The following is a 26,481-nucleotide window of genomic DNA, read 5'->3' on the forward strand; positions in this document are numbered from 1 at the left end:
TGAACACTATCTGGTGTGCAATTTGTCGCATATCTTTGGTTTATATAATTGTAAACAGAATAACTTTGAATTTCGGACTCTAAGTTGGACACAGCAAGACATAAGAAGACAGCAGTTCGGCCTAAATACATTTTTGACATTTTCCACCATTTTTGAAGCGATTAATTGATAATGAATGTAACCGTTTGTTGTATTGCTGGTTCTGTTACTATTGGTAAAATATTTTATTAAGTCGTTCACAATGCAAAAATGCATACAAAGTGTGTGATTTTTACAAGGATGCCTCAAAATATAGCTATATTTTGGCCTTGTGGACAGGGTGCTCACTGGGTTTTTTTCAGTTGCTCTCAGGTCTTATTCATACCATTGCTTCACTGCTCTAAATTGTTTTTGAATCGTCGCTTTACATCTTTGCACGATCCCCTTTCCAGGCTTCCCTCTCAGCAACTTTATTTAATGCTACATCAGAGGAATATCCATTAGAAGATTTTGGGTGTTAATTTCCTGACAGGGCCCACAGTGAGTGTTAACAGTGCAGCAGTGGTCTGTGCTGCTGTGATGTTGTGTTGTGTGAGGGCCGGGGCCATGGGGAGAGCCGGCGTTGAGTTCCCAGGCCCGGCCAGGCCAAAGGGAACAACATTGCTCTGTTTGGAGTGTCTGTGCTTGTCATCAGTCTCAGGCTTCACTTGTGCCGTCAGTGTCACCACTACATTGTCACTTAGTGCCACCAGGCATGATATCCAATACGGCAGTGCAGGAACACGGCCAATCAGTAACCTGTGGCTTTCACCTGTTGGCGCCGTTGTGAAATGTGGAAGTATGTTTGACCTGGAAAGTTTTGGCGAGATGATGTCATGGTGAACCAAATGGAAACTTTCTTTTGATAAACATGTTGTTCAGTGCGATTCAATTTTAGTTCTTTTGTGATGTTAGTGGCGTAGATGGAAAGCAGAAGAAGTAGACAATGATCTTTCACTTCCTACATTGCAATGAATGACTTGCTGTGTTTATATTTAGGTGGACAGAGTGATTGTTATAGCTGCTGTTGTACTATTCTGAAAGTTTTTACAGGGTTGCCGCAAATTCTTAAAAAGTCTTAAAAGGCATTGATTTCATTCATCTTAAAAAAAAGAAAAAAGTCTGTAATTGGTATTAAAAGGACTTAAATTAGAGAGTATGATTTTCTAAATTTGACATTGTGTTGTAAAATCTCAAAGTACATTACATGGCCAAGAAAACTGTCTAAAATTGCCAGATATTTCTTACATGGTAAATCAGATGGATGTGTTCATGATAATGTAATATGTTTATCCTCTTTCATGTGTATCACTCCAAAAAGAGTATAAAAAGAGGTGTTTTTTTTCAACATTTGATGTAGATAGTTTACTTTTCAGTGGACAAAAAATGTCATCTTTTATGTTACAGTAAACATTTAGGCAAAATAAAAATCAATTTTGGTTGCTAGAAATTTGGTCTTGAACTTTAGTCCGAGTAGCTTTAAAACAGTCTGAAAAAGCCTTAAATATTACTTGCCTTAAGCTGCAGGAACCCTGTTTTATTAGGCCTGCAAAAAATATTTTTATGATCAGCTAATCTCTAATTGTTGATTTAATTTTGTATTTTGTTTAATTTTGTCTATAACATGACAATTCTGAGTAATTTTCGTCGCAGAGTCTTTAAAGTGAGATATACATATACAGCCTTCCTACACATTTTCATTGACAAAATTTTAAAAACTTTTCCGTGTATTTTTAAGCGCCCATAATAAGTACTGACTTAGAGGGAGAGACAGAATGCAGGAAGAAAATCAATAACTGTACATGATGGTTAACAAAATGTCACATATTGACGCATGTCAGAGCTACATAGTTCAACAGCTACAAAATCTAAATGTGCCTTTTATGTTTCATTACTTGGAAGGTTATTCACCGAGATTACTGTAGCAATTTCATTAAACACAAGAAAATTTCATGACACATTTTTAAAATTTTTTAAAAAGTTTTTCTTGTAAATTTAATTTATTTATAGAAATAATTTTTTCTCAATTGACTAATCAAATATTACATTCAGTTCTAATTTGTCACAGGACAATCATTGTGCTCAGAATTACCTCGTCATATAATGTACCTTACTGGGACGATATTAAAGTCTTAACACATCACTGAAATGCTTTAGCGCATGTGGTGAATCATTAAGCTTGTCATTGGCTGCCACTCTTCCCCCAAAAATCCAGAAATAATCTATTTCTGCTTAAATCATTTTCTGAGACTGATTTTATCAAAGCGTCTCTGTGCTCTGTTGAAACAAAAGTTCTTCAGGCGCTCATAAATATTATAAATTTTAGAAAACCTTTTCTATCTTTGCTGTGTTCTTCACCTTCTTTCACGAAGACTGGCGTCACCCTTATGTTGTTGATTTTTGGAGTAGTCATTTGAATTTTATTAATTTTTGGGGCGTTGTGATTTGACAGGAATGCACAGTTTGGTTTTTCCAGTTGAGGACGGTGAGCCAGAGAACATTGTTGTGCTTTGCTGTGTCTGGTTAGTCAAATACAAAGGCGACTTTTGGTGTCTCTTCTGAGTGATTAAGGGATGGATTTCTTGTGAGTTTGTTGTATGTTGGTGTGAAGTTATGACATTTGATCATGTTGATGTTTTAGATGTTTTTTGCTCTCAGACTTACATGAAATATCTTCATGTAAAGTCACATGATCTATTTTTTATTTTACAGAAAGATTATAGATATTAAGAATATATTCTTCCAACTAGGTTAACCATTAATTGGTCAACTGCTGAGGATAATTACCTTACTAATGTCAATAATTAATTTTACTACTCTTCATTTTACTGCATCACGCACCTCCTGGGTCTGGTAGAAGCTAGATAAGAAGCGGCGCCGCTCATTCACTTATTAGCACTAGTAATGTCATCCTGAATGTGGAAACATTGTGCTTACCATCTGGTCTCCCCTCAGGTCACCCGTCTGAGTAAGTGGCTTTATTTTGAGCTGTAAAACCCCCTTAAGCATCGTTCAATATGTTATATCTGTTAGCACTGTTACCACTGTTAGCAGTTTCAGCACAGCTAAAGGTGCTAACATAGTAAACAAAGCGTAAGGGGTTTCATCGTCAAAATGAGGCCAATTACTCACCAGGGCGACCCACAGAGAGACCGGAGGCTGGGTATAACGGTTGCCATGGGGATGGTGTTACTGATTATTTTGCTGAATGAGCATCGCCACTTGCTACTGAACGTACCTGATTTAAGTGGTGTGCAGTGCGAGTGGCCGAGGAATGAGTTGAGACCAGAGGTTCGGCAGTGGGTATGTTTCCTGTCTGGCTGTTTGATAGCAAAGCCAACAAAAAATGAAAAAATCAAGACATTTACATCACAAAAAATTTAAATTTCACGACCTCTAAATGGATAGGGCTTTGAAATGCAGCGCTAAAACTCCCTTAGTTGCAGGACTAAAAGAAAGAGTAGATTTTTCTTTGTATTCATGACTGGGAACATATGTAAGGCAACAGTTTTCCCTTGCAGTGTATGTAAATCGACATGCTTAGTTTTGTTGGCCTTTATCATTAAAGCGTCCCTGTAAAACCTCTCCCCACAGTCGCATGGGATAACAGTGGACCCATGGAAAAGAAAGCACAGACACAACGGTCGTCTATGCAAATGGAAACAAATGCGACTGTGGTAGCTATGCTAGCGGCCCGTCAGTGTCCATCGACTGAAGTGGAGCAAATTCAAATGAGCCTCTGTTTTTACACCACGTAGCTCTCTCTCCATCAGGCAAGGCTACATCCATCTGACGCTAACACAAGCAGATCACTGTAACTGTTGAGCAGCATTTGAGACCTGTCAGTGTTTTTTCCATACACTCTCAACAAAAGGACAAAGATAACGTCCACAAAAGTTTCTTCCTTGTTTTCTTCACAGTATGAATTACAGTCTGTTGTGGAAGGTGAGCTTCATATTATGTTCAGCCCCACCCGTTGTTGAACTGATCTATTTTTGTGTCAGGGTGCAGGATTCCTGTACCAATGAATGGTTTAAATCTTACACCCTGGCTAAACTTGTGCACACCAGCAACTGTCAGTGAGTGTATTTAATGTTGTCTGATGTCAGTTTACAAGCCAACACATAGCTACGACTTTCTATTAAGAAACATGACCTGCTTTTTGTACTGCCTTTGTTCTTAACCCTACAGAACCTGAATCAACATCAGGTTCAGACGCCTTTTACGAGCACTTAAACTTATGGAGCCTGAGAAAACAGCTGAAATGGATTTGTTCATATGGTGCAACTTTTGCCAAATGTCCAAATGTTCAGCGATGTTAAATCACTGTTTTTCTCAATGGAGTCTGGCTTTGAAGAGAGCGATATAATGGCTTTATTTTCCTATTGGAAATGACTGGCTGACATTGAGGTGTAGCAGTGAAAATACTCTAAATATGCTGTACACTTAAACTGATATTGACTTTATTAGGTCGTAAAATGTTTTGTTGCTGACCCCCATCTACAACAGTACATTGCTTAGCATGCATGTCAGACTCCAGCCTGCCTCTTCAAACTGGGGTCGTGTCGACTGACATCTACTGTTTGTAATGTACTGTCTTTGGATAAGTAACCCTTACAACCTCACTTCAAAAAATCGGAACCATCCCTTTAATTTTAACCACCTCTACAGCAAATCCTCGTTGTTAGCTTCGTGATAATTTCCTTATGATAAACAGCTTCAGTCCTGAAAGTTTGTTTTTCCTTAAATTGATTACCTGAGGATCCTTGATGTGGGGAAAAGGGTGGCACGAAGGGCTGCTCCGCTTTTCTGGAACCGTGTTATGAAAGATGAACACTCTCGAACAGTCGCTCCCTCTCTCCTTTTGCTCCCTTTTTTTAAGCTAAATTTGTCTGCACTCTTTAACTGAGATAACCCATGAAAGTCAGGTCTCTCTCTATGCTGTACTTATCTAACACACAGATATCCAATTCAAATCCAATAAATGTGATGTTGATGATTTGCTGAGGAGCTAGCTGGTTGTCTGCCTGGCTATGTATGGAGGGATTTGAGATTAGTGGCTGTGCATTTTTTCTCTCAGAGGCCAAAGGTCTCTTCAAAACTTTACCCAGAGGAATTCAAGTGTCCCATCGCGATGGAAGATGCAAGCCATTTGCTCCACATCTTTGTTTTGTAAATCAGATTTAGGCCATTTTGTTCCCTGTGTCAGCCTGACCTATATGATTCAAGTGAAATATTACATCACACAACTTGATTAACATTGAAACTAAGGCTGAACTGAGAATTTGTTCTTGCAGAAGGAAGGAATGAGTACTCGAGTACTTGTTTGGACGTCAGTTGCATTGCTATTTATTTACTAAGTTTTAAGTAATTTCACTTTATTTTTTGCAATCTGTGTTATTTCATTTTGTTCAAAGCCCACATTTTGTGTATGTTTTGTGAAATGTAATTGAACTTGTCTATACTGGGGGGATATGTGCACCACAACTACATGCAGACTTCAGGGGATGTACGGCCACAACCTTGTGCAGGCCACAGACCTAATATTGGCACAGATTTTGCCAAAAATGCAAATAAACAGGCTAAAAAAAGCAGATTTATAACAAAATAGGATTTAACTGCTGTGAAGGAACGGGGGGCTGGGAAAAGCACAGGAAAGAGTTAAAAAAAAAAAAGCTTGTGTTAAAGCAAATTCCCTCCTGGTCTCTTTCTGTGTTATCAGTTCCTCTGTAGGGCACTGCAGCACACACTGCATTTATTCAAAGGCCCAGTGTCACACGCCTCTGTGGAAAAGAGCCCTGAGGACCATACTCTGCTTTCTCTCCCCACTCTCTGCCCCTTCCACCCTCTATCCATCCAGTCCTAACGCTTGCAAGCTTCGTCGGGCCCTTTTGGGATTTTCAAGCCCCTCTGTGTCTGCTGGTGTTAAAAAAAATTAACTAATATCAGAAGATTATAATCAGCACTGTTAAATCTTATTGATACGAGTTGAGCTGAAAGTTTGACAAAGTGGAAGCAAATAGAGCCAAGAAAGCAAATATGGCCCCATTTTCTTTGTTTGGTGGTGCAGGTAAATGCAAAACTGAACCCTAGTAGAAAAATTAAAAAACAGTGTGTTAATTTACTGCATCACGAGAGCATCTGGGTTACTCCTGACTTGTGCCTGAAGTTTCAGCCTATATTCATCTGTAAAAACAACACAAAAAAGGTAAACAAATATCAGTGTCTCGGTCTGCGAGACGTCTGCGGACTGCATCAGTGGATTTCCTCCATGTTGAACTTAATCACCGGATCTGCCGAGAGGAGATCTCCCGGAGCATGTGATCATTTATCAGGCTCCTTCTCCCTCGCTCTCTCTGGTTCGGGGCTACTTTCACCCTCTCTCCCCAGTCAGAGCGGCAGAGCCAGTGCCGAGTGCAGAGAGTCATGTGCTGGTTCCAGGCTAGAGGAGGAGCCCATCTGAAAGACATGTGCGCAGGAGGCGACGAGGGATGTTAGCCCAATCGTCTTCGTTTAGGGCATACAGAGAGTCCTGGGAAATGTCTCAAAGTCATTAACAAGATGAGCTCCCCTCGTAATGCACGCACAGAGACATGTATCGTCATGTAAAGCTTCATGCCTATGGCAGTGAAGAAGTTATATTTGTGTACTATAAGAGATGTAATTAACTGTTTTTGTAGAATTATCTGAATTAATGTTGTCATGACACTGGGATTTCTAACTTTGATAAGTACCTTGAAAATATCAAACAATTTTTGATACCATTGGGGATAATTGACACTTCGGGCATACAAAATTATTTATTCATTTAGACTTTTTATTTAGTGTTTGATTTTTGATTTATTTCAAATAACATAATATTTCCTGACATAAGACCTATAAAAACCTACCTATAAAAACTAGGAATTACATATCAAAAGATAAATATAATAAGACTTTTTCGTTTTTTGTTTTGTAGCAGAGAACAGCTGAATAGTTTCTCCTGTTTTCTTGTTTTTATGATTCACTCATAGCATTTGTTACGTACTTTTTAGTTTTTCTTCTTAGAAATTTCATTTTGTGTTATTTTTGTGTTTTATGTTTTTGTTTTGGAATTGTATGTATTGATTTTGTATTTTTGTTATATGTCGTCTGTTGAACTTATGTTGCTGCCTGTCTTGGAGAGGACATCCTTGAAAGAGATTTTAATCTCAGTAAGTTTTATGGTTAAGTAAAAGTTAAATTGGATTGGATTGGAAATTAAAAAAAAAGAATGACCGTAATAAACATTAACAATGAGAGAGTGAGAAATCACATCTGGTACTGGTGTATTGAGTAGACTGTATATTCAGAATTGATATGTATCAATAAAAAGATATTTTTGAAAATACTGATCTGAATTTGATCACCATTAAGTCACGCCATTGACATGTACCATCTTTGCTGCTTTAGTTAACAGTTAAGATGAGAGACACACTTCTCATGGTCATGGAAAACCTGGAAAAGTTAGGAAAATTAGGAAAAATCCTGAAAAGTTTTGGAAAAGTCTTAGAATTTTCTCATGTGTAATGAAATTGTGACAGCACTCTCCCATGGATAACCTTCCACGCAAATTTATTTACTTGAGCTGCTGATGTAACGTAGCTCTAATGTGTCGATGTGTAACAAAGTTTTGTTTACCATAATTTCTTCATTTTCTTCTCACAGTCTGTTTTTCCCGTCATGTGCGCCAGCTGATTTAAATTATGATCGAATAATGCCAGGCAAGTAGGGCAAAGATAAAACAATTATTATGGATCCTCCAGCTAGCCCATGTCAGCTTCAGTCGAAGGGGTGTAACAGTCCTCAGAAAGTCATGGAAAAGTTTTGAATTATTGTCCATGAAAATGTGTAGGAACTCCCTAAGAAAGCTTGAGACCACGAAGTCATGAGCTTGAATTCAAGTCTGTATTGAGGAAATGAATGAGAACTTAAATCACCTCCCTCTGCTGCTGCAAGTAGCCTATTCTTATAGTTATGTAGAAATATGAAATCAGTATTTCTGCTTTCACTTTTGCAGATTGTTGATGCAGTGCTGCATTAAAAAAACTTTTAACAGACTGGTCTACAACTGTCATGGCATAATAATGAGAAGGGTATTACTTTAAGTTTTTATCTAACTCTCTTTTCCAATGCGAGAAGCTGTTAAAATTAAGAAATAGTGGCGGGCACTTTGACGAGCATTCATATAACTATTTGAAACTGAGTCACTGTAGATACTTGAGTAGATTTCAGCACAATTAATTCTACTTACACTATTGATATGACTTTTAAATATCAATATTATATTGAGGAATACCTCACAGTTATAGAAAATAGGCATTAGTTTGCTGTCTTTAAGAGAGTTAGAGAAGAAAATTGTCTTTCAGTGTGTTTTTTGTATGTGTATATATACGTGTATGTGTGTGTGTATGTTTGTCTGCATTAAGTACATAGTTGGAACTTGTATCTTATTTGATTAATTTGTACATAACAGAACGGAGCAGGTGTAAGCAACCCGAGCGCGGGAGCCACATGCGTACAAACGTACATTTTCAAAACAATTGTCAACTAAAATGCATATCATAGGTCTACGGCCTGGTGTCTTTTCCTCTTAATTTTGCCAAAACTCAGTAGTGGTGGCCTGTTTTGAGTTTCCCTTGGTAGGATATCTATGGATTACATATCAAAAAATATATATGTTTCGGAGGAAAACTGATCATTTAGTAGTGCGTGGACAAATTTGTTTGCTTTGACCATCAACTAGCAGTAAATAATCTTAAACCGTTAACTTCAGAGAAGCTTATCTAGACCCATAATTAATGTTGATATGCTAATTTAGATGCAATGGTCTGTGTTACTTTCATTATAAGGCTCAAATATATTTGGTCGGTCCAAGCTGTTTGGCTAAAAAACTGGCTTTTTTGATTGTAAAGGTTGCTGACCCTCGGTTTAGGGGGAGTTACATGCTGGAAGTATTTCTTGAGGAACAAAAGTTTATATAACCGCCAGCGTGTTTGTGCATAGTCTCTGGTTGTAGCGCAGATTGCTTGCTCATGTTTTCGTGTAGATCCCTGTACAGGCTCGATGGTACTGAATCAAACCTGGCAACCTATTTTTGATGACAAGACTCTGGGAGGTTGTGCACAGTGACCGTGCCCTGCTGTTGTTCACGAGGAAATAATTCAATAGAGCACATTTTGGTAGTTGTATTATTGCCTTCAGTCTGTATGCTAAGCAAGGTTAAACACAACCCTATTCCAGCTCCATTTGAATTGCACAGGCATGAAAATCCTGTCAAAGCAAATATCACCCAAAATGTTGAGCTATGCATTAAAGTACAGTACTAACACATGTTGAATAAGATATTACGGTCTTTGCTCATGCACAGCAGTCCAGCACCCACCTGCTCCAACTGAACAGCTCAAGTAGAAGTCGGTGGTTGTGTTAACGGGAGTGTGTATGTGCTGTATGTATTGTATGTGTTACTTGGAGTAGATGAGAAACTGTTTACAGGAACCATTACTTCTCTTTGGATAAATGTGCATACAAAATGAAAAATAGAATTTCCAGTCAGGTGTGTGTGTTTATTTAGCTATTGATTTGTCATGGTAGCACGAGTGTCCACAACAAAGTCACATTTTATGGGAGTACAAATTTATATTTTCCAAATGCCTGCAGAATATTTAGTCTTAAGTTACTGTATTTGTACCTTACCTGTTTTTTCTACTGTATGTATGCATAAAGTCTGATAAAATGACACAGACAGAAGCCCTTAATGCACAGAGATTGCACTATAGGGTTGATATGAAGCCTCTTCTATACACCACCTTTGCATTTTTACACAAAACCAAACAAGTGGCATCATGCTGCTGCGGTGTGTGATTTATGACAGCATGCAAACATCTCGGAAGTAAAAGAGGTGTGACGCGCATGATGTTTAACACAACAGCATCTGCCTCTAGTGTGACATATATCATACACTTCAGCAGCGCTTTTTAAATGATAATAACAGCCTAACATGGCAGTAACAGTTATTTACTGTCCCTGTTATATGGTGGCAGATCTCTACCTCTACTCAGAGAGTAAGTAGCTCCCAGATCTCATTGTTTTCCCAATTTGCAGACATATTCGGTGCTGCTGCTACCTCCACTTAAAGGCAGCAACTCCGTCCCTCCATTCCACAATTGTACCTTTCATAAAGAATGGCGAGGCGGCATAACAGCGCAATATTCCAGCCTCGAACAGGCAGTTTAAAAGGGGACGAAGATACTGGGAATTAAGTGGGCACGGCTTTGCATTTTTGTATGGATCTAAATAAAGTAAAGTTCCTTTAATGACAATTTTAACACTCTGGAAAAGATCATATTTTCAGGTTTCCTTTTTATAATTAAAAGTGGATTATAAACTCAAAAAGGAGGAGAATTGTGGGTAGATCTATACTGTGTTAATGAATACTGGGCCCCTGAATGACCAAGAATAATAATAATAATAACGATGATGATGATTATTATGCATTTTATTTATAGAGCACTTTTCAAGAAACTCAGACACTTTACAAAAATCAAAAAGATCATTAAATATTAATAATGAATAATAATGATCATGGTGTTGTACCCAAGTCATTTTGTCCAATATATGTTTACTGTTTCCTAATGTTTTTTTGTTTTTTCTTTCCTCAGGAGTTCTTTGATCACGCAAAGAAGCTGTGGGACGACGAAGGCGTGAAGGCATGCTTTGAGAGGTCCAATGAGTACCAGCTCATCGACTGTGCACAATAGTAAGTCCGAAAATTAACACACATTTTGTGGTGTGATTTTTTTTAGCTTTGGATTCCTGCAAGTGTTGGATTCTTTACATGTAATTGGTTATTTGTGCAGCTATTGTACAGTAAGACCGAGAGCGTGAGCGGTTTTTCGTTTTACAGCCGTCTGTCCTCTTTGTGCCATGTTTGAGATGAACGCTCTGCGGTGTGTGCTGATGTCATGTCATATATGAATATGGCTGAGATATGTTTACCCTGGGTGTGGCAAGGCAAGCAGCCGTTGTATCGGTCCTTTGGAAAATTGTATACGTATATACTCATGTCATTGTGTTTTACATCTCACCATGGCAATATGCAAAGCCGGGTCTGACCTGTATTAAAATGCTGAATTCATTGTAATTGTATTGATGTAATATTTGTGTGTAAACACAATTCAACGATGTAATAATGCTAATGTTGGGATTTTAGTATTGGTGATGGTAATAGTTGCGGATTCATAGACTTTTTTTTTTTAGTGTCTCTGAGGCTGGACAAAAGCTATGTGGGTCATGATTTGATTTTGGCTACAATCTGTACCGTTTTCTTAATACAATTGTACTCCAGATACTGTAGTGAGGAAATACTGATAACTGCAATGTGGCAAGGTGCAAAAACTGATGCCTCTTTGCACGGTGCCCCAGATTGTCTGGAAGGCTCCTGTTTTACCTTGCGCCACCATAGGGTGCTGGTTGTAATGAGTAGATGACCCCAGACTTGCCTGTAAAAGGAAGTTTGGATATGCAAAGTGATTCACTGATTACACTGCTATCCTTCAGCTTCTTCTCTGACTCACCTCTTGATTCACATGTAAGTATGAGGACATGTACATGTTACAGACTGGAAGTTGTCCCCTCCCTTCCCAAAGGTTGCCTACTGTATCGCTCAGGGTTCGGTCAAACGCACACTCTATCAGTGACTGAAGATATTGTGTTGTTGTCAGCGATCTGTGAGCCCTGCGTTAAATGGATGCAGCGCTGAGATGTTTTAAAGATGGTAAAGCACGTAGACAAACGGTCTCTGTACTCTCTTCCTGAATGTCTTCCGCTTCTCGAACATAAATTTGACTCCGGGTCAAGTCTTCCCCTGGTGGCTTCGTCTGAAAGCAGCTTCCATAGAAAGGAGAGAGATAGTCAGGTGATGGTTGGAGAGTCACATGAATCTGTAAGGTGGAGCTGTTACAGTCCAAGTGTTTGTCTTTGCTGCTCTTAGTCAGTCTGTGTGCAGGACAACTGCACAATTTGTGAAAAAGCATCTTGTGTTTATTTTTTGTCACTATTCCAGTAAAATATGAGCACATAATATTGTGGTTTAGATAACATTTATAATCTTCTTTTTTTTAAAAAATTATTTCACGGCTGGAAAGATGGTCTTTTCATAAAACAAGGCTGTCTTTACAGTGAAAAGCCTTTCGAAATTGGTGCTAAAGACCAGTTAAAGATGAAGAAAGTACTGTGGCACTAGCTCAAGAAGTTGAAAGCCTACAACTACCAGAATGCACTGCACCACACCAGACCAATAAACCCTCCCACTGGTGGGTGATTTATTGAGAACTGGTCCGTTTGACTGAATAGTGGGCTGCTGGTAACAAACTATCTCATATTACAGTTAAAGGGTAAGTTTAAATATGTTTCTTGAAACATTTGAGGAAATAAATAGGCAACACAGTTACAGAATCTTGGTTTATATTAAATCAGTGCTGCTGAATTTTAAAGATCTTTTTCAGCCTCTGTTTTCACTTTTTCAATTTGATCGACATTTGAGTTTAAGAGAGAGACGGGTGGGTCTGTCTCTTGATTCACATCTATACTTGAGAGAGTACAACCTGTAGTTCAAGCAAAAGCCCAAGAGCCAACAAAACTCCACCGGATAACACGTTTTGCATCATCCGGTGTTGTTAACCATGGTTCATTTATACATACTACCTACATTATTATGATACAAAGCTGGTTGAAAAAAGTGGAAGTGTCCCCTTGATGTCCTTGTAACAACTGTAAAAGCAGTGGTCCTCTGATTATTGAAATCATAAAAAATATTCTGTATAACAGTAACTTAAATCACTGAGGCTTGCAAAGCACTGAGCTGTCCTGTGACATGAGTAAACATTAACAGAGCGAAATGAAGACAGTGAACAGCACACAGCATTTAAATGGTATAGCCATTAATTTTCTGCATGGAAGTTGTGATACATTGACTCTTCCAAATCCAAAATACTGCCAACCGACTGATGCTTAATTGTTAATTATAAGTCCTCTCTGTTTCCAAACTCTCCTCAACAATATCATTCATTCTTTGATAGCTGCTCTCTCTTGCCCTTCTTGCTGTCACCGCCTCTCTGGCTCTTACGTTGCTGCTCCTGATTGGTTGACAGCTGGTGAGCAGTTGTATGTTTGGCCAATAAACTTTCAACAAGCTAACAAATATATTTGTACTATTATGTAAAGGAGATAAAGGATGGCAGTAAATTACAGTCTCGTGTGTGTACAAATGTTCAAACTGCAACTTCAGTTTTGATGTGCTTAATTATCATGCAGTACTAGTGTGGTGGCTCTTACTTTTATTTGTCAGCAGTCTTATGTAGGGCTGCATGATTATGGTTTATCAAGATTATTCCGATCAATATGGAGATTAGTATTATTCATTGATTTTTTAGGGACAAAATATTTTTGTTGCACTTTCACAAAAAGCAAATCACTCCTTTCTCTTCCATGCTGTGCTGCATTCCTGCTGATTAACAGATCTTTGCATCAAAATTAGACCTAAAACAAGGCTCCTGTTCACCTGAATTCAGTGCATCTCCTTGAAGCAAAAAGTAATGACATTAAGCCTAAAATATAGGCCAACTAAAAAAATGCAACTAAATGAAAAGGATGTTTATGATACTTTAGTATTGCAACCGATCATCTTCATTTAATTGTGTGATTAATATTCAGTTAATTGTGCAGCCCTTGTTTTGCATTTTTTATTTGAATGGCAGTTCAGTTGTTTGTTTGCTTTTCTTTTTCTATACGAGAGCAAAAATCATTTTGAAATACAATAAATCAAACCAATACCTACCATGATTTTTGGAAGTTTTCACATTTGCAATTCAGAATCTCACTGTTGAGTAGAGACGTCACAATATGCGTCTATTGTCAGTGTGTTTGATTGATGTATGGAATCTGTCAGACTGTGTGGCCTCTCACTTACTTCCTCTCTGGGTTTTAACCTCTGTATGAACCATGTAGACGGAGGGCATTCATAGATACTCTGTCCTACATGGCAACAGACCTGTCTGTGTGTAAAGGCCCGCACACACACACACACACACACCTATTGTTGTTTTGACCACGGACTGTTCTCAGCGACTGTCCTGGAAGTAGTGAAACACGGGCAGACGGCTTCAGCGGCCAACTGGGCTGAAAGGAAGAGAGCAGAGGTCATAACTTTGGACTCGGGCTGTATTTAAACAAACTTTTTATTGTTTGGAGAATGTCTGTTGTGGTGTTTTGGCTGTTCCTCTTAGTTCAAGACTTTAAGGGTGTCAGCTTGTCCCTTTTTGTCACAGATAGCACCGACCCAACCTGCTCTTAAGAATTCGTAGTCAGTCTTTTTTTGCACCTGCTCTCTCTTATTTTTTTGTGCTGAACTTTCAATGATGTGAGCTCGTGTTGTACAATGTGTCTTGGATCACAAGTGTGATAAGAGTGCTTTCAGTCCCTCTGAGTGTAAATTAAAGAGGAAGTTGGCTGACACGTGACTGTTTGTGGGAGGAACAGATTGACAGGCAGCAATCTTTAATGCCAACAGTCAAACACAATACATATATTGTCGTAAAAAACACCAAACACCAGATTAAAGCGGGGAAAAAATTGGTAAGCTATAGCTGTATATCTTGTGTTTTGCAGATTACATACCTCTGCCATTTCATTTGTGTTGTCCTTCATAGACCTTGCTACACTGGCAGATATTTTTTCCAGCAGGCCTAATGCCGGACGACCCATCGGACAGAGGCACAGGAAATAAGCATGGGCCGATGGCGAGCGCTTGTTATGCCAAAGAGCACGTCCATATCGATGCTTGTGGAATCCTGTCACCCATTGATCCGCCCTCTGCATCGCACATTTATACGTTTTAAGAGCACAGATATGTGTCTGCCAGTTGATTGATTATGAGCTATTTTCAGCTGCAGCGGGCTGGTTCCATTGCAATGCCTTGGATGTGTCAACAGCAAAATCAAACACTTTTTCACACGCAAATCTGAACTCCCAGGCCTCCTGCTTTTTTTTTTCCTGTGGCGAGTTTGTTGCAATCTCCCAGACAAAATTCATGACATAACTCCGACAGTAAGGTATTTGTTACTGTAGTGGATAGTTGTTTTCCAGTGTTTGATGCTTTCTGTGCTGGTGTGGAGCTCTTCTTGTGCTGGTTTGCTCAGTGGCTGGGAGGCCAGGCTGCAGCAGCAGGGACTAGGCCAGAGGAGAGCTGCCCTGGATGGAGCTGGAGTCTGGGAGTGTTTCTGAAGAAATGAGGCTATGAAACAGCTGAGCGATACAGTAGGGGTTAATTCCTGCAGTGAGAATGAGGCCTGGGACAGAGATGGCGCCGATGCTAGGTTACGTACAGGGGCGTGATGTGGTTTTAGAGGCTTTAAATGTGTTTTTTTATTCATTTTGTTTTCTTGATTTAAATTGATGTACCTCTAAAGCACAGTCGCCCTTTTTATACAGAAATCGTGCTATAGGGGCGCTACGAAGTCCCTTCTTTGCGCCCCTTTTTGCATTTTTACACAGATCAAAACAAATGTGGCATCATGCACTCCAGTGTGTGATTTTAGACAGCATGCCGGCATTGTAAAAGCAAACTAATTGTGACATTTAACACAACTGCATCTGCCCACAATGTGACATGTAACATATGCGTCGGCAGCCCTTTCTAAACAATAACAATGGAAAAACATGGCAATAACAATCATTTACCGTTCTTGTTATATGGCGGCTGATCTCGTCCTTTGCTCGGAGGCTGAAAAGCTCCCGAATCTCATTGTTTTTCCAATTTCTGGACTTTTATGGGCACTCTTTTCTTATTTTGAGTTTGCCGGTAACTGCTGCAAGCTGCTTTTTAAATCTCCCACCATGGGTTGCACACACACCTTGCCATCAAACTGTCACACCTGCCCTCCCATAGATTTCAATTTGGCAATGTTACTACCTCGCTGTTGGCTATAAGGTGAAACAACTCTTGTCTCCCCCATTTCACGATCATACCTTTTATACAGCATGTCAAGGTGGCATAATGACGCAATATTTCCGCCTGGAATAGTCAGTGTAACGGGAGCTATGAGTGGCCTCATTTAATCTGTGTTTATTTAACAAAACACCTTTTTTTGTCTAAGGCCCTGTGCATTATGTTCATTGTATTGTCCTGAATAGATTTAATAGCTAGTAATCCACATCCACACACAGCTATATGAAAACAACAACAATTATTCAACTAAATGCGTAGTTGATCTACAAGAAATAGTCGCTACTATTTATTCACTTTTTTTATTTAAATTTTTTTTTAAACAAATATTTTCAAAATGTTAAAGTTCCACCTTCTCAGTTTTGAGCATTTCATGTTTTTCTTTGTCCTATGTAAAGGGACACTGAATAACTTAAGGTTTTGGACAACTGGTCAGACAAAACGAATAATTTGAAGATGTCACCTTGGGGTTTAGTAGATTGTGTAAAAAATTTTCACCATTTTCTGGTATATAATAGACCAGATTATTAATCACTTAATCAACAAAATAAGCGGCAGATTAACTGATAATAAAAGTAACTGTTAGTTGTAGCCTTTCGTTCCTGTGATTATAATCCAAATGATCATCCCTCTACAGTTATTAATCTCTACAATCCTATCTGGAGTTTATGGTAATCATACTACAATGACACAGCGACACACACACACACACACAACAGTAAATACTGATCCTTCATACAGAGCCAAATATCAGAATATCCTTGTTTCAGCCATCTAGACACATTCACACTTTTTGGCACCATTGATCCTAATGAGGTTTAAATACACTAGGCAAAGATCAAATACTGAAGAAAAGATTTTTAAGGTGGATTTAAACTTGTCATCATCACACACTTTAAAAATATGTTGATATATTGATAAAAGACAATAACATGTCCTGACTCCTGCTGAAACTGAAATATTTGCAACATTTTGACAGGAAAAAACACTTAAAAACCAGTGAACTGCTTGGATATCTGAAGTTTGAAATGTGTTGTTAAATGTCCATCACAGTTTCTCAGAGTGCAAGTTGATGCCAGTGCAAAAGCTCAAGATTTGCATTTTACACAAAGAACAAAGAAAAGTAGCAAATCTTCGAATTGGAGAAGCTGGAATCTAGTTCATACTATAAAAGGGATTGGCAAAATATCAATCAAAACAGTTGCCAGAAAAAGAGAGGTGACTAGTTGCTCTTTATAATCAAACAGGTCAAAACCTTGTGTCGGGTGCTCTTGCAGAACGGGAAACAACAGGATACACATGAATGCAATCCAGGTACTCCGAAAAATAGAGAAAGACTGATTGTTTTTACAGACCTGATGAAGACCCGCTGTGGTCAAAACATGTTGGCTTTTTTAATGATTTGGCCAAGACAGTACAAGCTTCTTAATATAAAACAAAAACCCTAAAACCCGCTAACATCTGGCTTGTATATGTAATGGGAAAGGTTACAGCAGCAGTCACAGGAATTTATCGGCTCCGGCTACAATTGGCATTGATGGAAATACAGCACCCGAATTTTAGCACCTTTGCTGGGGCAATATAATGAAGGGCCGCAAGAAAATACCATCCATCTACACTGAAGCAGCACTCGAACATGGCTCAAAGTAGTCCACACCAAGTTTGAAAGAGGGACTAAAAGTTGTAAGAGATATAAAAAAGCCACTGTAGCATTTTCACAGGCCTCCATTCTGCTTTCTGCTGTTTACTAACCTGTTTTCCGACTTGTCTGTGTTGTAAAAGGTTACACACCAATTAAAAAAGAAAGGCATATTCATCTGCTGCAGATCTGTGTACACAGCTCTGTTCTACTGGAAATGGTAAAGGAGTCTATCACCTATTTTTAGCAGCTTTCCCTGTGTTTAAAAAGCACTAATTTTGGTGAAAAGGGGTATAATATAGCATGTAAGGACTGTAAGCACCCTGTTTCTCTCCTTCTGTAAGGAGAAGGAATTTATTTACATTATCTGACAATAATAGTTCATTAGTATTTTATTAAATACATCCAAAACATTCCACATCATTTTTCTGCTGTTCGAGGTTTTCAAAAATGTGAATAGGATTCAAAATATTAATGCAGTATTTGGGATCAATAAAAGTCAATGCATCAGAAATGTTTAGATTTGCAGTATCATCATATCAGGGTGTAATGTGGTGCAGTTGGTCCAGTACGCAGAGGCACAGCAGGGATGGGACAGATCTGCAGCAGTCCCGGGGTCCCGGAGATGGGACTGTGGGTAGACATAAGGCTGAGTCTGGTTCTTGGCCTTGGCTGGGGCTGGGGTGTAGTGCTGGTCACGGGACTCTGTCACCAGCCTGGGGGCCACTGACACAGTCATCTGGGGCAGTAAAGTGCTAAGAATGGCCGGCATTGTCAGCCAGCCCCGGCCCCTGAAGGGCCTACAGAAACAGAGGGGCTACGCTTCGCAAACAGTGGCTCTCCTCAATAAGGAGCCTCTTCTGTTCACGGAAAAGCCCGAGAGAGCGATATTTATACACCGGCTGCATGTCACTGCTGCTTTTTCCTGTCACCAATAAGTTGCTTCATTTCTTAATGTTCCAGCTGCTTTGATGGTACACAGTATAACAGATGAGGCTGACCGTGACAGTCTCTTACATGTCTGAACGCATCTCTGGTTATATTTTCTATGTTTCAGTTGGTTAATAGGTTATTTTTAACACATAAGACATTTTTTCGACTGGCATGTTTGTCTTACTGCAGCCAGAGCAGCATTTGAAATTGTGTTAAACATTTGTGGACTGTATAGTTTAAGGTTTGCATAGTTTGGAAATGAAATCTGAAGTTACAGTTTGAATTTCTGCATCTTGAAAACATGAAGTCTGTTGGACAGTCACAGCTTGTGTGGACAAGCAGAAAACTCCATACCTGTTCAACAACTAAATAACAATGGCAGTGATGGGCAGGTACAGGGCAGAGCAGGAAACTGAGACTTATGAGCTTTTTAGTAATGGAAATAAAATAATTTAGAATTTGTTAAGTGTGATTATGCATTATGCAGTATCACAAACTTTGGTCTTAAAACAAAAATAATAGATGATGTTGCAGCAATCAAAGAAAGCCACAAAGAAAGAAATTAAAACTCATAATCAGGTTATCAGGCAATAGAAATAAATCAATTTTTTTCTTTATTATTATTATTAATTATTGTTCATGTTATTTTATTTACCATTTTATTTGCTTTTTTAATTTATAAAAATGTCTTTTAATGCATTTTTAAGTATTAATGTTTATATCATAATTTCTAGTATCCTTTTGTGTTTGACTTATTGAGTGCTGTAGCCACCTGTAGTAAACAAAATCTTACATATTGCTTGAGTTGCTTCAGTTTATTAAATCTCTTTATCTATTTCCATTTAATTCTGTACTTTTTTTCCTCAGCCTTTTAACTGGAAATAATCACTCTTTTGCTACACTGGATCTAATTCATATCATTAAATCATTACTACGATATGAACTGTAAGACAATATTTTCTTCATAAAATGCTTTAATCCAGATTACAAAAACCTTTGTGTCACTTGCTAAAATCAGATGACCCTGCCGTCAGCTGACTGAGGAATAATCAAAGGGGGCACTATGGAAGTGTGTGTGTGTTTGTTTGAATATATCCGTGTTTGTGTGCATGATTGCTGAGGAAAAAGGAGTGGTTTTGAGCTGAGCTGGAGAATCTGATCTACTGGAAGCTCATTGGGACTCCGTCTACACAAACCACTGTCCTTAAGGTTGTTAGAGCCCCCTGTGGGACCGACTCACTCTCTCTTTCTCCCACTGTCCCTCTTGCTCTCTCGCTCCCTCTCGGCCTATCTGCTCCGCCCTCTCTTGAGGCCAGAAAGCGACAGCCGAGAGGATGTTGCAGAACACATGTTGTTCTCTATATGAAGCCTCATCCAAAGTGTAAACCCTGCATTTAACATGTTAAGCAGCAGTAGTAGTAGTGAAATTTAGTGTAACTGTTAATGGCTTTTTGTGTCCATTAGTGATTTAAAGTGCCGTGGATGCTGTTTGAAGTTGTCGTTTTTGAGCGTGCGCTCAGCCAGCTCGAGCATTTGGAAACAGTTAGAAAGCCTAAAGCTGGCCAGCATACCATGCTACATGTCACAAGATTAGCTACACTGCCAGTGTGTTTTTATTTAGTTTCTAGAGACCAGAGGCTCTGACAGTCTGTGTTTAGTTTAGTCAATAGCCCCTTTTACACTGCCTGTTCAAGGTGGGAAAATCACAGTTACACCGCCTCGTCTTTCTGTATAAAAGGTGTGATCACGGAAAAGGGGGACAGGGTTGTCTCGCCTTTGAGCCGGCAATGAAGGTAGTAACAACACCGAATCGAGGTCTTGTAAAAAGGACAGCCGTTAGCTATAGGATGGAAAGCTGTGAACAAATCAAGTATAAAGCAATATATTAAGGATTTATCAACATGTGTTGCTTTGGAAAAACTAACATATATTGCAAAAGAAAAAACTGGTAACTTTTATGCGTCATGGACTTTTTGAAACAAAATGTTGATAAAGACCAATAAAGACGGGAGTGGGGTCGAGGTAATCGGAAACAGGAATATTAAGTGTTGTAGCCCATGTGATCTTCAAGATTTATGTATGAATTTGTGAGAGTCTCTGCTGCGCTTTGGTGTCATTTACTACTCTGCTGCTCCTAAGCTGCTACTTAACTATATATATCACATACACACACGCACTTGCGCATTGCCAGGAAACCTGACCGCCTTGAGCACCATTGTTTTACGTAGAGGACATCAGCTGATCTGCCAAACTTTCACTCTCTGCCGGTCCTCTGCTAGCTAGCAGCTACTCAAAGAATAAGAGCAGCTGTAAATGTCTGCAAATATTAAAATAAATAAATGAATCACGGGATCAGCCGGCATTTAAAAGTCGGTAAATGATTGTTATTGCCACATTATGTCATTGTTATTGTTTATAAAGTGCTGCCGACGCATGTGTTGTATGCCATACTGGAGGCAGATGCTGTTGTGTCCAACATCACGCCTGTCACACCTATTTCATTTTTCACGATGCTGGCATGCTGTCCAAAATCACACACTGGAGCGACATGACACTGCTGTTGTTTGGTTCTGTGTGAACATGTAAAGAAAGGACTTCCAAGCGTCTCTGTGGTGCTATGTTTGTAAAAAAGGGCTTATAGTTTGGATGACATTTGAAATGTGATATATGTTTTAAAACGTATATCTAAAATCCATATAAAAATGTATGAAAAAGTTAAATAGTTGTTGCCTTTTTACTTCCTGTAAACATGTTGAATCTCAGTTTATAAATGAACAAATGTTTCATGTTGAGATTTGTAAATCTGTGTTGGTTGTTAGTTTTTGTTTCTTTGAATGCTTAACATGAACAGTGCTGCGCAGAGAAATGGGAATTTATGTTCCACTTAAAGAAGGGGAATTGTGCCTATAAATAGATTTTTATTTTTGGGTTAAAATGTGCGTCCATTTTAAAGGACAGACAGAGACACAGAGCGAGGCTGGTGAATGGCGGATATCTGCGAGTCTGTTACTGTGTGCCGACTACACACACGCGTACAGTACACACACACATGCCTTTCTCTCTCTCTCGCTCTCTCGCTCTCTCTCTTTCGCATGCACGCACACACACACACACACACACACACCCACACACACACACACACACACACACACACACACACACACACACACACTCTCCCTGCTGTTGACCAGGAGTGTAAAGGCACAGACTGCTGGAGGACAGCAGTGGCGCTGCAGGTTCCCTTCTCAGAGATTGTGGAATGGTCGTCCATAGACCCCCTCCTCCTCCTTTTCCTCCTCTCTTCTTCTCTCTCTCTCTCTCCTCACTGAGGCTCCCCCTCCTCTCTCTCTCTCTCTCTCTCCCCCTCTGTCGCTCCCTTTTCTCCCCCTCCCCTTCCACCCCCACCCCCCTTAGAGCTTATGTAAACTAGCTGTGGAGCCAGGGCAAGCTGAGGCTATTTTTAGCAGCAGCACTGCAGAGCAGAAACTGGCGGAGGGTCACGTGTGCGCAGCCGAATCAAAGGGAGTATCCCGGCAATGCGCTGTAAACAAAGGGAAGGTCAGTAGCAGAAGGTGAGACACAAAACGCCTCTGTGTTGGTTTTGTGTGTGTGAGTGTGTGAGAGACTACGCACTTGCCCGGCCATACTTTCTCCTCTTTTAATGCCCCGACGTAAAACAAATCATGGCGAGTGTATGAATGCACCCATATGCTTTCCTGCTCGCTCTGGCTCTGTCTCCCCCTACTACACACACACACACACACACACACACACACACACACACACACACACACACAGCTCAACCATTTCTGCCACTGCTAGAGACAGAGGGGGGGGTGCTGAATTGATCAAAGTGGGGTTTGACACGCGAGGAGACATTTTGCTGTCTAATCATGACAGGGGCTCCCAGCTCCACACTCTCTCCCTGTTGCTGCCAAGCCGGCCTATCAGAGCGAACAGACTCAGAGCCGTGCAAAATCCATCAAAAAGCACATGACCACGTGTGTTTAGCATTGACATTAGCATGTTTTGCATCACATGGGGGCTCTCAAAACCTCAGCGCCTGCTCACAGTGTGCTGCTGTAGCTCAGGTTGTGCAGCCTGCAGGCCCCGGCTGCTAGCAGCAAGGGCTAGCAGCTAGTGGTGTCCAGCCACACCCAGGCAAAAAGGTCTCCCTCCACCTCGGCCACTAGTCAAACACGCCTCAACTTTCACCTCCCGTGGAATGTGGTCAGAGGGGGGCACGGTGCTATTTATAGAAAGCTTTTATATTTTTCTGTCACAGCGGTTTGTTTGCCCAGACAGTTTGAGCTGTTGGCTGTTTCATCAGGCCAGACTGAAGGAGGTAGCTCGGAGGCTAACTTAAGTAAACATTTGGCTCCAGCACAAGCCGTGGTCGGGCGGTTTGGTTGGATGATTTATTGTTGTAGGCATTCTTAACCTGGGATTCTGCAGCCTCTCCGCACTGACCAGATAGATAAGGAGCCCATCTTAAAGAGCCCTGACAAAACAATATGCTATGTCAAGTGAACATCCGGTTCCTCTTTGTATGCCTTTGCATTTCTTCAGAGTGATATTGCACTCTAACACAATATTTATTTAGAAATTTAATTCCAGTCCACACCTATTGTGTTTTTACAGCTGTGACAGGTTAAACAAGGGCGTAAAGTAACTTACATGTTCCTTTGTGTCATTTGCTACTCGCTAATTTGTCTATCTCTGCTGCAGCACCAAAAACTTGAGCTAAAATAACATCAGTCAGTTCATCGATATGAAATTCATCTTCAACTATATGGAAACCAACAATCATTTATTTTTCAAGCAAAAAGGCCCTTCAGTTCCTTGTTCCAATGTCTGCAGTGTCAGGATTTGGTGCTTTTCTTTTTCATGTGATTGCAGACTAAATATATTTGTTTACGAGTGTTGAGACAAATCAAGGACTTTGAGATGGGTATTTGTCATTATTTTTGAGACATTTTATGTGCTTGATTTGTCAACAAGTCGATCAAATGTTGCTACCCTCACTGTTTGACGTCAGAAATACTAAACTTAGTATAAAAATTGTCATTATTTTAAGTAATTACGTTCGCACTTTAAATATGCTTTGCTCTTTCAGCATTAGATTTTTAATGTCTAGTTGACTAACTAGCATCATGACGGTCTTCTGGCTTCCCACTTTGAATGACGATAATCGACTCCAGCCGTCTGCTGATATGGAAGTTACTTCCTCTTACAAGCGCAGAACGTACATGTTGGTTGTAGTCTCTGTGGTGTGTCTGTGTCCGAGACACAGGCGACACAATAGTCGGCTTTTGCCGCTGCTCGTTCTCTGATGTCAGTTTGGTGTGTCTGGGCCTTAATTCTGGTAACGAAAGGCAAATTCTCCATAATGGTGCGGTGGTCCTTTAACATTTACATGTCATATGCACAGTATGACGTATTTTCTGAATTGGGGAGTCGTTTTTCTGACTGCATTGTGTTCGTGTGCTTTGAGGTCGTAAATTGAGAACAATAAGGAAGCTACAAAGAAGAACAGTTGTATTTCAATGTTAGGAGTGTTTAAACAATAGGTTTATAGCTGTTTCCAGTTTATTTATATTTTTATATATATATATTTATATATATATTTTTTATCGTATATAATTTCCCTATCGAACGAAGGTCCTCTTATATATATTAATATATGTATTATATTTGCATATCTAATGTAGGTCACTTTACATGGATAGCAGTTAACATTAATACCATGTAAAACTTAGCATGTGATCAAAAAATGTTTAATATTAATTTAATTAATTAATAAAATTTAATTTAATTCATGAATTAATAAAAAAAAGTTTCTTGCCATAGACCAGACATTGACTTTTGCCCTCCCTGTTTATGCATTTATGATATCAAGTCAGCAACTTGTGTCATAAAATAACGTTATCAGTGTTAGTTTACTTTCCTGTCATGCTTTATAGTTAAAGGTTTGCTTGCTTGAAACAGCTAATAGATGCATTTACTGAAATGTGCAACTACTAAAAGTAAATTATAGAAATATATAATTTTTTTACCGTTGATTGTTGACACTGTTTCAATGCTTGCCGCCATTTCTGCTGCCCTGAAACATTACGCAAACGTCACAACTCGGCAACCCGGGTATCATCGAAATTTTTGAGGGCCCTTCATGTGCTCATAACTCATGAACAGAGTATTTCCGAAGAGCATGTGAAGGCAGCAATATTAACAGTTCAGTTAGAATGATTTGTGCTAAAATCGAATCTCTGACTCAAAACTGGAGTACAAACCAGCACTTGCAAGTGGCTCAGTAACAAATGATCATAATATGAATGCTCTTCAAAGTGATGTTCAGCATTGTCTTAATTTTAACAGCTTCTCACATAAGGAAAAGAGAGTATCATAAAACTTCAGCTAACTGTGCTTTTGTTGGATTCCACTCTAACAGCTCAGTATATTCAAAAAGGAGAGATTTAAAGTTTAAAGGAGCGTCACGTACAACTTAATTAGAAGATTTGGGTGTATTCGACATAATCTTTAGCATGTTTTAGATATGTTTAGAAGTAGAGTGAAGTTAGACGTTGAGGAACCTATTTTACTAAATAGCGAGTTGACAAATATTTCCTGTATGACCCTGCTGTTCTCACCTGGTTATCGGCAAAATAACGACGCTGTACACTCATTACTCTGTACAGAAATCCCTCTAATCACCAACACATCAAATCACTCTAAATCCATTTCCCCCAATCTGCAGCTGTAATGACAGAAAAAACTACCTGGTAATTTTACTGGCTGCATCCCACAGTGCATAAAGCCGCTGTGATTTTTTTGTTTTCGGGGGTCCAGGGTGTGTTGCTTTCTCCATACAGGGTTGTTACAAAGCCGTCACAACAGTTTGCAGTTACCTCTTGGCCATAAAGAGTCATTTCCCAGTGTGCATTACTGTAACCGGGCCCATCTCATGGGACTGCTGTTGACTGCTCCGTGACTTGTAACATCCTTATCAATTATCCCCACGGTTCAGCTCTCAACTCATATAACCCCGTGCGTCGAATTCATCACAACTGCGTCCGTCATGTTGTGACAGTAGCTTTGTGTCTCTTCACATACTACAGACTACACATTACATTCCTCCCCCCTTTTTACTGAAAATTATTTTTGGTTGTGTGCTTGAGACGGTGGCACTCTAAAATAATCTGTCTTCGCAAGCCTAAATTTGCTGTGCCCTCCCACAAAAGACACACATGCACACACACACGCACACACACACACGCAGTGACACACATAAAGTGTAGAAAGCGAGCAGAGAGCTCGGTTCTGCTTTGTGTTGATGTATGGGAGAGTCTGGGAATGGAGGGATACAAGTGCGGCCTGGCTTAGGAAGAGATGGGGGGATAGAGAGAGAACGAGGGAGAGAGAGAGAGAGAGGGAGAGAGGAGTGGTATGGACCGACTGGGGTTGCCATGGGAACCCAGCTGCTAAAAGCAGGCAGGGTCAGTGTGGAAGAGCGACTGTGTGCAGCAGGAGCGAAGGGATGCCACCCGGAGGCCAGCGTGTGAACTACACAAACAGCACACAGGCCTCGCCAGCTCGAGCTCTGGCTGACAATCTGCAGATTTAAAATCCTAAAAGAAGAAGTAAAAGAAATTAGCTAATTAATTATGTGGGTTTTTGTGTCCATTTCAATACATGAAGAAACTTGACGCATGAATCGCCTAATATTAAAAAGGATTTTAAAATGACAAATTACAGGGCTTTTTTTTTTTTTAAAAAAATGTAGAGACTGAGAATCTGCAAGTTTAAAATCTTAAAAGAGGAATTTAAAAAAAGAAAGAAATGAACTAATTAAATATGTTGTTTTTATTTTGTG

At 39.5% G+C, this 26,481-nt stretch overlaps 1 protein-coding gene across 1 annotated transcript in view; it reads left to right on the forward strand.

Moving 5' to 3' along the window:
* The window catches only part of LOC121951430 (guanine nucleotide-binding protein G(olf) subunit alpha-like), a 67,580-nt gene that overhangs the window by 20,292 nt on the left and 20,807 nt on the right, over positions 1-26,481 (forward strand). Inside the window, exon 5 of the mRNA XM_042497752.1 lies at positions 10,698-10,795. Coding sequence (XP_042353686.1) covers positions 10,698-10,795 — 98 coding nt within the window. The remainder of the gene's footprint in view (positions 1-10,697; positions 10,796-26,481) is intronic.

The sequence above is a fragment of the Plectropomus leopardus genome, chromosome 12, assembly GCF_008729295.1.
Source record: "Plectropomus leopardus isolate mb chromosome 12, YSFRI_Pleo_2.0, whole genome shotgun sequence".
In the NCBI taxonomy this organism is placed as follows: domain Eukaryota; kingdom Metazoa; phylum Chordata; class Actinopteri; order Perciformes; family Serranidae; genus Plectropomus; species Plectropomus leopardus.